The sequence below is a fragment of the Pagrus pagrus genome, assembly GCF_965226575.1.
Source record: "Pagrus pagrus genome assembly, chromosome: 4".
NCBI lineage: Eukaryota > Metazoa > Chordata > Actinopteri > Spariformes > Sparidae > Pagrus > Pagrus pagrus.
The window spans coordinates 15,550,397-15,564,968 of record NC_140188.1 but is presented as its reverse complement, the minus strand read 5'-3'; the positions used below and the strand labels follow the sequence as shown (position 1 = coordinate 15,564,968).

Genomic DNA, 14,572 nt, shown 5'->3' with positions numbered 1-14,572 from the left:
TGTTTAATTTCCACCACCATGCATTCTTGCAAAGCACATTATTATTATCAAGCAAGCAAAAAGTGTGGTTGGTTTCACAATTACATTAAGAATAAATTTAACCACTCTCTTCATGCTGCATTTTTCTTTTTTCTCTCTCTCTCTCTCTCTCTTTCTTTTTTAGCTCGCGGCCAACAAAAGCGTGCTCAACACCTGCGGGGCAAAAAACTCCAAAGTTACCTATGCGTGCAATCAAGGAGAGCAGAGCGAGCAAACACATTTCAGAATAGCAATTTTACCGGTTGACGTAAGAGGTGGGTCTGGTTGTCTTGGCAACCAATTGGCACTGAAGTGTGGAGCGGCTCCGTGGCCCCGCCCCCTGTACAAATACCCCTATGGCTTTGACGTCAATACACGTCAACCAGAGAACATGATGCCTCTTTGCAAGTCAACTCGTGTGCTCCGTAGCTGATAGAGGTGCCTCCAGCTGAAATATTATAGCTCTATTGTATCGGAGAACGTGGTGTGACAGCCCCCGGGAGCAGCAAATGGCCTGCCTCGTATCGCCGCGCTGACGGAGAGCGTCGCCACATTGGCGTCCAAGCTGGCAGGGCGACACAGAAATCAACTTTGTCTATTTTTAATGGACACGCTGCTCCGAGCGGCGGCGGCGGCAGAAGCGGCGGCGGCAGCAGAGGCAGCAGCAGCAGCGGCGGTAGCGGCGGCGGCGGCGGCGGGTGGTTTGTTTTCCTTTCGTCTTTATCTGTAGCTGCCCCCAAAGCGAGCCCGTGTGGAGCCCCCCGTGTGTCCCCGGCTCGTCTGTCTGTCTGGCTGCCTCCTACTCGTCCACAAACAGTCCCAGTTAAGAACAGCATGGTCATGGCTGACAGTGTCCAAAAACCGCAGATCCGGGGTCCGGTCCGAGTGGGCTTCTACGACATCGAGCGCACTTTAGGAAAGGGCAATTTCGCTGTCGTGAAGCTGGCCCGACACCGCATTACCAAGACCGAGGTGAGTGTGTGGAACTAGTTAGCCTCCATGCTAACTTATGCTACTGTTCGGCTGAGTTACATAACTTTTATGCACTAGTTGACACCCCAGATATTCAAAGCAGATACCGAAATGCTGTCCACATCATGCGCTAATAAAAAACTTGGATCAGGTAACTGCCGGTCACTTGGCTGCTCCGGAGAGAGCAACAGCTGGTGTGTTTTGAGTCCTGCTGCAGGTATACAGGAGCAATGACTGGCTGCACGTTCACCCCCCTCAGGCAACATCACTGCCAGTAAGAGGTCTGACCACCGCCACTGCCGCTGCTGCTGCTGGGAAACACACACTGTAAACATGCACGCTTGTCTTTCCAAACCAGCCCCACACACCTGTAATCCTGTTTGGTGCTGACCCAGACAGCGCCACAGTGCACCAAACCCAGAGTCTGGCTGGTGTAAACATCCTAGTTGCTGTATCTGGGGCATGCAGCATGGGTCGGTGGTCCCATTATGTAATCCAAATAATGATGTGATTTAGTGGTTTCTTGTGCCAGCAGTGCCGAGAGCTTTGTGAGGGAAGGAGCGGGACATGCCAGCCGGAGAGCTCTGTAATTGGAAAGCAAAGTGTTCTGCACACATGCATGAGGACGGCAATCCACTGACGCTTTCTCTGGGCGAGGGGGTCTTCGCTTTAGGTTAGAGAGGGTTTGATAGCACAAAACACTGCATGCTTTCAGGCGATGATGCAGCATGAGCGCAGAGGGAACAGGGCTTGGATTTGTCAGAGTTTACTAATAGTTTTATGTCAGCTCTTTACAGAGAGGCCTTTCTCGAGCAGTACCACCGAGTGCCATGACTTTGTGTTGTAATGACAGAGATACACAGGGGCTTCGTGAAGAAGCTGTGTTGTGTGAGGCAGAAAAACAGCCCTTGTGAAAACCCCCTTGCACAGTCTGATCTTTGCTCTCTAGAGCCTGCAAATGTTTGTCGTCGAACGTGAGTAATCACACTTTGCAGAAAAACAAGATTTGCATCATGCGGACGAGGCCCTTGGTAGGTTTAATGAATAACTAGGCAAGAAAATGTCTCTTAAGAGTCTTATCGTGTTAATCTGGTTGTTGGAGCCTGCGAAGTGGCACAGTGTTAGTCTAGCCAGGTAACCTGCAACCTTGTAACGCTAACAGCTACGTGGATGCAGGTTTTAATTTCAGCCAAGCACCAGGTGATTTCACTGAGTGCCTGCACCGGTGTGATAGTGAGAACATGCATGGTTGTTGCAGGTTTTCTGGCCACCGGTTTGGTAGAGGTCACTCAGCGTTGGCCGGTACAGAGAGCCTCTGCAGCTGCTTGGCTCGCCCAGATTCAGGCTGTTTGTCAGAGTGGCCAAGGTCGGCTGCAGAGGCCAGGCTATCAACTTTATGTGATGCCATCTGTCTTGAGCATTTGCCAGGGCAAAAGAGATCTGTGTAAGGAAAGCCAGAGTTTAATGACACATGAAATAGCAGATCTGATGCGTCTGCGTGCATAATCCTGGATAGGTGTTACCTGTGTGTGCATAACCTAGTTTTTTTACTCGTGGCCCCTGTGTGTTATACTGACCCATTCATCCCATTATGTACATATTGCAGCTTATAGGTTCACACAGTGCTGGCCCATTCCCATGTGATCCTGTCTATCAGCCCAGCAGGGCGTACATTTATCCATACCTGATCATTGTCCTGCCTGTGTGTGTAAGCTAAATTCCCCTGTAACCCATTGTCCTCAAATGACCTTGGGCCAGCAGAGTTCACAAGAAGTTGCGTGTGTGTGTGTATGTATATAGCTAACAATGTAATCAGTTAGCTCAGATCTTTTCATGCTAAGTACCCTGTAATCCCTCTGTGTTACATTAGGCCAGTGATTTTAAATTGTATGCCCTGGAGGTCTTAACGTGTAGCGAGAGTGCCATTAAAAGATTTTGATTCCTTCATAGGATTAAACATCAAATCGCATACCTGTCTGTGCTGTGTGTCGGGAGATAATAATAGACGGTGTTAAACGCACTAAAACACCCATTACTGCACATCTGGAAGTGCAAACTGCACGTATGCTAAAGAGGTTCCCACTGGGTGTGAGAGGCAGAAACGCAGTGTGATGATTGGCAGTCACATACATGCAGTCACACATTTATAGTAAAGTGCTTTGTAACATGAACAGGGTGTTTCTGGTGTTGACCTGACGACTGTCGTGATGGAGGAAAGAATGATCAGCATGCAACAAGTTTACAGAGGAAATTTCTGTGTCACAGACAGTGTTATGTACAACCCTGTAAAGCTGCTACGACGAGTCGATAAACCGATTAGTCAGTCGAAAGAAGATTCATTGTTCCAAATTGTTTCAGTTATTTTTCAAGCCAAAATTTCTGCTGTTCCCAGCTTCTTAGATGTGGAGATTTGATCCTTGTCTTTGTTGTTTATGACAGTAAATGAAGAGTCTTTCGGTTTTGGACTGTTGGTTGGACAAAATAAGCAATTTGAAGACGTCACTTTGAGCTCTGAGAAATTGTGATGAGTGTTTTTTACATTTTATAGACTAAACCAGTGTTCCCCTAGAGGTGTTTTAAATGTTTATCTGGTCCAACACACCTGATTGAAATGAACGGCTCATTATTCGGCTTTAGCAGAGCTTAATGACGAGTTGATCATTTGAATCATGTATTTTGGCACAGGGATTCATTTAAAATGTGCAGGGCAGAGGGTCCAGAGGACCCGGATTGAAGAACACTGGACTGAACGAGTAGTCGATGAATAATGAAACATAATCGGCAGATAAATTGATAATGAAAGTAATCGTTTGATTCAGGTTTGTGTGGAAAAAGATAAATACTTGTATTACATATTCTTTTGGGGAAAATTTTTCTTTAAAATTACTCAAACAATTTATTAATTTATTAATTAATATATAGGTAGTTAAGATAAAATGTATGTTGATCGGCTTATTGTTTCAGCTGAAGTCTCACCGGAACCTGAAACGACAGCGCCTGACGAGACAATATATTTAATGTTTCACCTCAACTTCATCGATTTTTGTAAATATATGCTTATTCTGAATGTGATGCCAGCAACATGTTTCAAACAAGTTTGGACAGGGTCGAGAAAAGACTGGGAAAGTTGTGTAATGCGGTAAAAATAGCTGTTTGGAACATTCCACAGGTGAACAGCTTCATTGATAACAGGTGATAGTATCATGTCGTTCCCATGCAACGATGGGGTGAGGTTCAAAAGTTTGTGAAACACATGATTGTATAAAGGATATTGCTACATGGGCTCGGGAACACTTCCTAAAAGTTGCCGGTAAACACAGTTTGTTTGCAGATACTTCCATTCTGTTTTTATTTACGTTTTACCCAGCGTGACAACTTAATCTAACAGTGGTTCGATTGCTGGGATGGGAACCGTTTTCGTGTTGTTTACTCCTCCAGTTTGGCTCGCCACGCTCTGAACACTTCAGATCATACTGATGAAATGCTGTTTATGAGACAGTCTCAAGGAGAAATGTTAATATTGCCTTGTTACCTACCGGACATCATTAATCAAAGCCATGAGTGTTGAGGTTGTGAGCGTGAGATTTAAACATATATGTGTAATTGTGGGTGAGTGTGTATATCCAACGAGGCCTGTGTTTGCCTCTGCTGTACCTCCGTGTGATATTTTATCACGGCTCACATTTTAAGAGTGTTTATGAAAGTTTCAGCCCGACGAGACTTATTTAAGTATTTATCTTGAATCTCAGAACACACTGTCTCCTTTCGCCTCTCAGAGAATATTAAATGGATGTCTGTACTTGTGTGTGTGTGTGTGTGTGTGTGTCTGTGTGTGTGTGTCTGTGTCTGTGTGAGTGCGTGTGTGTGTCTTATTCATCGAGTGTGATGGGCTCTAACAGTGATTCAGTTGTTTGTTATTGAGAAAGCGACTGATTACAGTTTGTATTGTTGATGCTCCGTCACTCTGCAGGTGGCCATTAAGATCATCGACAAGACCCAACTGGATGCTGTCAACCTGGAGAAGATCTACAGGGAGGTTCAGATCATGAAGATGCTGGACCACCCCCACATCATCAAGCTCTACCAGGTGAGTCACAGTGCCGCTATGTGAAGTAGCTCAACATGTTTTGAATGTCTAGCATGCAAAACATGGAATAATTGATCATCTTTCTGGTGGTGCTGCTTTTTTCTCCCACCATGATTTTTATCTGGATTCTTGTGTATTTTCTTTTGTCTTTCTCAAAAAGAAATATCTGTCTCAGTTGTTATTTCCCAGGATGCAGTGTTGTGTGAGGATAAATGGTTTCATCTGGTTTTCTTCGTTTGCATTTTTTGTCTCATGCTTGACAAGCTGTGTCAATCAAGAGATTTTCCGGAGAATTATTTCTGTCTATGTGCTTTGACCTTACTTTTTCTTTGACCCTATCACAACTCCAGGCAGTCTGTCACTGTCATTGCATTGCAGTGATGTTTGAAGAATGACAGCATAAATACCACAATACTTACTCTTACTTAAATTAAGTAAAAACTGAGCCAGAGTTAACACAGATGTAATCGTTCCTCACCTGTTGTTGGTTTGTTATTTAATCTAAAGTGTTCGACGGGGCAGTGTCAGCTCCTGCAACTGGTTTCACAAAGACATTTTAGATTGTGTTTAGTGTTAGGCCAGTCTTAATTTGGCTCTTAAATTAGTCTTAGGCAGGGCTGTTTCACAAAAATAAAGACTTGACTTATTTGCGCAGAAATAAGACTGACATTTTCATGATGACAGTCAATGATCAGTGGCACCAAATGACAAAAAAAGAAGAAAACGTGCTTTATAATTTGTGGTTTTTAACAGTGTGTGGAGTGGGCCATGAGAAGGGAGAAAGAGTGCGGTAACCTGTTGGAAATGTATCAAAGAAACTATTTTGGGTCTATCTTTGATGCTCCTGTCTACTACGGGATTAAATATTTACTGTTGTCACATTTCTTTTTTCGAGATCAAGGTCTGTTTGGGTTTTTCTTTTTATTCTTGTTACACCCATTGCTTAGTTTACACAGTAAAATGTCCTTGAAACTGTTTAATTCTTTGAGATGGCAAACATTTTCTGAAGTAGTGTCAAATTCATTGATAAGTCTCAAGATAATCCTTAAGATAATAAAAATCGAGACAGGTTTGTGCAACAGATGAATCCAGATCTAGGCTATAGTCAAAGTCCAACTGCTGTTGAGGGGACGTAGAGTTAGTCGTGGCTCTGTCTGATCTGTGAACAAATCAGTTTGGTGGAGCAGAATTCATCTCTTGTTGTTCTTCTCTTCTGGTTCTTTAGCAGTCTGGGGTGTTGAAGCGCAGGCAAGACCAATCCAGGTTATTTTCTAATGCATTAGCAAACAACTGCTGCCTAGCATAACCTGCCATTGCTGGGCTGTTTAAGATATGAGAGTGTAGTTAATGACTGACCGACACTCGGCGCAGTGTGTGTGTTCTGCACTGTGTAAAGGTGCTGCTGGTATGAATCAGACTAAATCCTGTTAGTATTTGAAGGTTGAGGTTCTATAAATTGGAACATGAGATCTGACCAGTACCACTGTTTCAGGCTCTGCTCAATATTAGATATGGATGTATTTTATGTCCACATTTGTGGATGTCTTTGTAAAACGTCAAATCTTTAGGCCAGAATGGATTCATGGCTTGTTAAAAACCATTATTTATTCTTGCCAGTGCCCTCTGTATTAATTATTTAAATACTGGGACACAGTGTCAGTATTTATTTGGACAATGATTTTGCTAAAACGACCCAAAGCGAAATGTGACCTACAGTTGGCTAAAACTATGAGTTTTTAAAGATATGACAGAATCTCATGTGCACTGAACTTAAGATCTGTATTTTTTCTACCACAGTAATGCTACAGCACAGTAGTGTTGATTGATATTTCTCCATGACAAGCTAAGCTGCAACAAGACTGGAGATCCAGGCAGATCAAGCGGTGCAAACCAAGCATGTCTTATGAAAAGTGACACGTTGAGAATAGCTGTCAAAGGACTTGGTCAGATTCGATAATTCTGCAATTCTATAAGTAAAGATCGACTAAATGGTTGACAGAAATCACATCTACAAAATGATGCTGAGTAAATTAAGTTAAAACATAAAAATGTTTTGCCTCTGCGCACATAAGGTTGATGTGTTGTTCTCAGTATTTTCCTGGTCGACATCATCTGAACATACTGGACAACTTTATGGTGTTAAAACAAGGGCTCCAGAGTGCCACTATTTTGGTCGCACATTGACCAAAAAATCTGTGCACCTGGTATTCAGCAGGTCAGATAAAAAAATGTTTTTGCTGTTACTGAACTTTCTTGTTGGAATAAATAACTAAAACACGTATTTGCATATTTATTCTTCAATCATGTAGATCATTTGTTAGAAATTTAAATGAAAAAGTCTCATGGGGTTCACCTACATTATGTGCTGGTGCCTCTAAATGCAACCAGTGTAAAAATGTTAGTTTACAGCACTGTAATGGTAAAAAATAAATAAATAGATAAATCACACAGTGGATAATGAACTCTGGTCTTATTCTCGTTCCTATAGGTCTTTTTCATGGAGGACATTTAACATGTCACGGTATAAACCACAGTTGGAAATATTAATACATTTAGGTGGGACACCTTAATAGAAGCGAGCAATCATTAATGTTATTAGTAACACCTGTGCTTTTAGTACTATGACAAGTTAAAATGTCTGCTGTAAAAAGGCCTAACTCCCTTCAGCTTATCTAAAAATGAACTATGCATCATGTCCTTCTTTGCAAACTGCAAAGTTGCCTGTCCAGGGTCATGCTTTGCTCTTGTGCTATTGAAATTGAGCCATTGTCACTATCAGTAGTGCGATATGTGCTAAAAGCATTTTTATAGAAACAGATCTCATAAATGTCATGTCCCTCATGCCACTTTGGCACCTTTTATGGTAGCTGTATGCACGTCCAGGTGTGGAAGGGAAGTTTGCATAATTTTTTACGAGACTCAGTTTATTCTCTAAAATGATTTGTTCTGTCTGTTGCACTTCGTTGGTACATTAACGAGGCAAAGGGACAAAATGGCCTCACCACCAATAAATCAAAAGTTTTGGTGATTCACTTGCATTACATAAGCCTTTGGGTCCTGTTAGTTTGTTTAGGGAAAGTAAATGAATGTTCATTATCATTACACAACCATGTGGCTCTGTTCCAGCTTTCTGCTGTGTTATTTTGGTGTGTATCATTATTTCCAGTGGTCCGTCCATCCAATCAGCTCAGGTCAATTAGTGATTTCCTTTCCAGTCCCATAAACTAGGGTCAGCCCTGTGGCCCAAAAGAGAAGGCCAAACTAATGAACCACACAGCAACCCAACAGTGGACCCCACTGTAGTTGGTCATGTCTTGTGTGGCCGCTTCTCCATTGACTTCTCACCATCCTCCTTTCACATTCCCTCTTATTATAGACTGCCAATGTTTCTTTACAAGATTTTAAGCAATTAAAATGATAACTGGATATTGTTTTCAACTTACAAACCCACTCTCTGTCTATAGTAAAGCCAATACAAAATGAGTGCTTCATTTGAATATTAATCATGTTACAAGAAATGCTTAAATAAATTGATGGATCATGACCGTACTTCCACTTCCTCCCATTACAATTCATGCCCACAATTTTAAAACCATTGACATAATTACATTTAAACACATAAATTATTCATTTACAACCTTGTAATAAAACAGTCTGGCCTGTGTTCAGCATACAATTCACCACAGGGACTGCAGCTGCTCTTCCTCATGGCCTGATATACTCATCGTGTCATCCCACTACTTGTCAAAAACCAACAACAAATTGTTAGTTTTATGTGTCATAGCTGATTGGATTAACACTGATCAGTCTGTTATGAGTCAGTGAGCGTCTTTCTAGAAGGGAACCATCAGAGCCCTTGAAGTGGTAAACACCAAGTACAGTTTGTATTTCTTAATATGGAATTCAGACTATGTTTTCTCCACTTGTATGACAATGTATTACATGACATGATTTGGTTTCAGTTATTCACAATAATGGTCTGCCAGGAATACTGTATATCATGTCATTAACATATTATCTCCGCTGAATTAAAGTGGTATACTGATTATTTGCAGTGCATCAAGGCTGTTACTGTTAAGTGGTTGCAGACATGTGATATGAACGGTTTAAGTGTAGCCACCGGCTATAGGAATTTCTGTAGCATAGTCTCATCCTGTTGAAGTTACTGATTTCATACAAAAGCACAAAGAATCAAATTGGCTTCACGTGTAGCCTTGTCAAGTATCAAACCTCAACACCTTTTGTTTTTTTCATATTGACAATTGTCATGTATCAGTGTTTGGCTCTGTCATTTTTAGATGTGGTAGATCCTGATTATACTCATGATTATGCCAATTTTAGATGATTTTATTTTGGCAAAATACTGGTGCAGCTGCTGGTGTTTAAACCACATTTAACATCTGGCAACTTTATTTAGGTATCAAAAAAGTGTATCTTTGATATTGCTAATTTTGAGGATCAACTTGCAAATAAACTGCACAGAACTGGCTTTTTTTCTTAAACACGTATTGCCTACAGCAGAAAAAAATCCTCTAGCAGGCTTTGAGATGTGACCACTGCCCATGGCATCTTTCTACTATCCAACCTAACCAGCCGGACCGCCCCAGGAAGGAGAGGAAGAGAGTCGGGATAAGAGTTATGCTGATTTAATCTTGGATTCAAGGCTGATCCTGGCTACTGTACGATCGCATGGACATGAAATGGACAAATGGGACACAACGTAGCCAAACAACTGGAAGACTGTTGTGCCCACATCTTTACAGAGGCCTGTCTCCACCGCAACAAATTATTTCCTGGCTGTGTGTGTATGTGTGTGTGTGTGTCTGTGTGTTTATATGTTTATAGCCTAAATAAGTGTATATATGTTCTGTTCATGTAGCACGAAGGAGTTGCATCCTTTCATTTCGTTATGAAACCCTGTGTCGGGTAATCGCAAAGAAATCACCTTAAACGTTGATTTTCCTGTTAATTAATGTGTGTTGTCAGTTAGAACCACATGAGTTGAGTAAAAGTAAGTAAAGTTAACTCTTTCATTGTATCCAAATTATTATTAAAACATGTCACCCACCCAGCGCTACTTGCAAGACTTTTGTTAAAGGTAAAAATATTATCCCTCAGCATCTCCCCAGACTGATTAAGACAGCTAACAGATCCGTGATTGACAACTTATGAAGCTAGTTTGCATGTTAGCATGTAGCTACAACAACCATAGAAACGTATCCACCGTAAATTCAAAGTGGACCTCTCTCATGGTGGATATTTCATCTTGTCAAACACCGTTGTAACTAATATTATTAATGGCTGCATTCCATTCAGGTGTGCCCGTGCCAATGCCCTGCTAGTGTACATGCTGGTTTACTGGCACACCTGAATGACACAGAGCCGTCGTTAATACTATTAGTTACACCTGTGCTTTTCCTGCTGTGACGAGTCAAAATGTCCGCTGTGAGAAGGGTTTATTTCCCAGATTAGATGCCGTACTGGCTCACAATTCTCCTTCTTTTGATTGAACGATACTGAGTACCCATAAACGGGCTTAATTCGATCAATCAGGCGTATTCCAGCTCCACAATAAAGAGAGGACACAATGTTGTTTGTTACACAACTAGGGCCAGCTAAAAAAACAAAAAAAACCTGGCTTACATTTTCTAAATCCATGAATTGGTCAGTGTAACAGATGGAAAATTGATCATAAACAATGAGCGTGGGATTTCTAGTGTGAATGTCTGGCTCGCTGTGTCTGATTCATCCTCCCCTCTCCATCTGATTCTACCCTCCGCATTTAATTCTATTCATCTCCCGAGTGTTTCTGCTTCTAAATCGGTCCTCTTCCCTCCTACACAACACGGCTCGGTGCGAGGGCCGAGAGGTTTTAAGCACCATTCAGATATACTCGGCAACACCAACCGTCCACCTCCGTTCTCTTACATGGATGCCATTTTTAGAGCCTGGGCCATTCATGCATTTTGTTTTGCTCTTGACTCTGTGGATGCCAGACACTGTTGTTGAACCTCCAGAGGAAGCCATGTGGACAGTTGTGTAATGTTTGGTTCTGTTGCTTTCTCTTATTCTAACTATCTCTCCTTGCAGGGGACTGTTAATTTGGAAGTGTTGCTTTTAAAACATGGTCTTCATTGTGTATTCATTCTCCCACTCTTCTCTCCCCTCCCTCGGCCCCTGCTCCTTCGTCTTCTCCCTCTTTCAGGTGATGGAGACGAAGAACATGCTTTACTTAGTCACGGAGTATGCCAAGAATGGGGAGATTTTCGGTGAGTTATCTTTTCAAGTTCAAGACCAATCTGACCTCAAACATTATCTCACCATGTCATTCCTCCAAGTATCCGTTGCACAAATAAAGATCTGCACTGTTGTGTCAGTAATGTTTTCGACAAACAAGGAAGTATCAAAGTCTTGTTGAGCTTGCGCTGCTGTCACAGTTATCCAGACCTCAATCTCAAAGGTCACACGATTGATGGCTATCTGAGAACAATGTCCTGATATGGCCCTGGTCATGTGCTGCTGGTTATTGCTGTACTAAAGGTTTTTTTGACGTATGAAGTGACATCACTGAGAGGCAGCCTCAAAGAGAAAAAGATGTTCTTATTAGTATTGCAGAATCACTGCTCACTGGTTTACTGCTCAGACGTTGTGCAAGATACCAAGATTGCTTTCTACATAACTGTTACAAGTCACTTTGATTAAATTCTGAATACTGTGTCGCAACCCTTGACTGTGCTTTAAACTTAAACGACTATCTTTTCAGCCACCGGCGTCGTTTACTTTTATTTGCACTTTTCAGCATTATAACTGATTGCACAATTGCAACACGTGGCAGGAGAGGTCAAGAAACTGAATTAACAAAATAAAATACACACAAAAAAGCAAAGTGAAGGAAACATGAGACACAGTAAACAGAGCAATGCGGCACCAATCAACTGATCAATAATCATATGAAAAGGAAGAAGTAGAAACCTTCAGGATTAATTAAACATCATGATTTAAATGCAATAACTATTTTTCTGTGCAGTGCAATATGATGGTAATTTGTAAACTAAGATTGAGCTAAACTAAGATTTTTCATTGAAATTTACGGCTGCAACTGACAATTGTTTTCATTATTGATTAATCTGCCTACTTTCTCAATTAATCAATTCATTGTCTGGTCTTAAAAATGTTGGAAGATATTGAAAGATGCCAAGAAAGCTAATTTACTATCAGAGGACCGAAAAAAGCAGCAAATGTTGACATTTGAGTAAGGGAATGATTGATTAATTGACAAGATCTACATATTCAAATAGTTTATTTTGTCCAGAAACCAAAAATATTCAGTTTAGTATCATAGATGACAAAGAAAACCAGCTAGTTCCTATATGTGTATAGCTTCAACCAGAGACTTTTCGTTGCCATTTTTGCTTAAAAATGATTTGAATGAGGAATCTGTTATTTATCTTATTATAAAATCTATTTTTAATGTATTAATTATCTACATTTCAGCTCCTATATGTTAATATTTTCTCGTGTAGAAGAGGAAAACATCATGAAACGATAAAGGCATACAAGCTTTATACACTATTCTTGATTTTAAGAAATGCAACAATCACATAAAACTGTATTCTGAAACGTACAATACTAGCAGTAAACGGGCAGAAGTCTTAATAGGACCTAAATAGATGATAAAAACTAAGCCTCTGTGATTCACGCAGCCTGAAGGTCTTTCATAATGATCTTTTAAATGACTAAAGCAACCAGATGTTACATGTTTATCTCCTTTTGCAACAAGTAGCGGAAGCAGGTCACAAGAGAAAAAAATACATCTCGTCTTAGTCATTATGGACGTTTGAGACTGATAGAAAAAAAAGCTCCCTTTTTGGTATGGATGATAACTTCTAGTCAGTCATTTACCAGGTTTTTTAAAGACAAAAGTCACCAATAAGGAAGTGCTCTCAGATTTGCCATATAAACATTAAACGAGTTTCCAAGTGGACCGGCTGAACTTACAAGGTACTTACTTACGTGTTTTACACACACTGCTTTAAAGTGACGCAAATAAAGACACTTGTGCTGGAAAGGACAGACAAGTCAGAACATAACAAGAATAGTACATAAAGATAAGAAGTTATCTTCGTCTGCCACAGCGCCACATGCCCTCTATCACCACTGCACACGTGGCAGGCACTGGAACATGGTCATTTACTGTTTCATGTTGATTTCATTATATCAATCTGTCGAGCTAAAGTCATTTATTTTAAGTGTTTGGTAAACCTCTTTTTTCTTCATTACAAAGTTAAAAGAGAGACACGTGTGTTATGGCTGGAGGACAGAGTGTGCTTGTGCTGAACTGTGGACATTTATAATTTTAATTTGGAAAAAATGAAGATGGATGTGTCCATTTTGGCATGCAACACACGCACACACACACACGCACACACACATTCAATCTCAATTGAAATGAGCACATTTATTGCAATTATTTGCATTTGTCGCAGGATTATTTACACAGCAAATATTATATATATATATGGTATTATTCCAGTTCTGAGCAAGCAGACAGGAACCAAATTGTACATTCAAATATTTTATAGCACGAGTATAGACCTGTCTGACGTGGACAAACTTTAAGTGGATCATGATCCACATAGATTATTGGCCTCACCTATTAGACAGTCTGAGAATGTTTAGCACTTAGCCTACTTTCAGACACAGTAGCTGAGAGGATTACTCGAGTGATAGTCTACGGTAAACTTCACTGTGTGTATGTGTGTGTGTGTCTTTGTGATTTTGAGGCCAGTGTTCCACTTGTGATGTTGACTCAGCAGCAGCAATGCCTGCTCTTGTGACCTAGAGAGAGAGAGCTGGGAAGCAGACGCAAGAAAAAGAAAAAAAAAGAGAAAAGAGTGCTGTTAAAAATATGAAAGAAGAACAGAAGTGCACAGAGATGAGACAGAAAAACACCTCTGTATACAGTGTGTATGTTACAGCCACCACAGCCTAGTGTGGTTAGACCAAATGGCAGCTTTAATAAGCCTGTGTCGGGCTATGTAGTGACACAACACCTCACTATACAGCTCTTATTCTTAAAGGAATAGTTCACCATTGTGGGAATTATGCTTTCTTGCAGAATTAGATAAGAAGATCGGCACCACTCTCATATCTGTCTGTTAACCATGTAGCTACAGACAGGAAAAGGTAGGCTAGCTTAGCTTAGCATAAAGACTGGGAGCAGGGGGGAAAAGCTAGCTTGAAACAGAAAAAAATAATGTTTCTGAACTTTTGTTTAAGTACAGATTTGAAAAACGTGATAATAATAATGTAACTCAGTAAACAGAGCTATGCTAGCTGTTTCAACCTGTTTCCAGTCTCTGTCCTAAGCTAAGCTAACTGTCTCATGGCTGTAGCTTCATAGCTAACAGACCAAAGAGAGTGTTATTGGTTTGCCTGTCACGATAATTATGTTATAGATAGCCAGATAATTCATTTTATTTGGATTTTTAAGAT

At 40.8% G+C, this 14,572-nt stretch overlaps 1 protein-coding gene across 1 annotated transcript in view; it reads left to right on the top strand.

The window, feature by feature from the left end:
• The first annotated feature begins 358 nt into the window (after positions 1-358).
• sik2b (salt-inducible kinase 2b) overlaps positions 359-14,572 on the top strand; it is a 48,466-nt gene continuing 34,252 nt past the window's right edge. Inside the window, exons 1-3 of the mRNA XM_084351113.1 lie at positions 359-990; positions 4,961-5,077; positions 11,283-11,346. Coding sequence (XP_084207239.1) covers positions 853-990; positions 4,961-5,077; positions 11,283-11,346 — 319 coding nt within the window. The 5' untranslated portion in view covers positions 359-852. The remainder of the gene's footprint in view (positions 991-4,960; positions 5,078-11,282; positions 11,347-14,572) is intronic.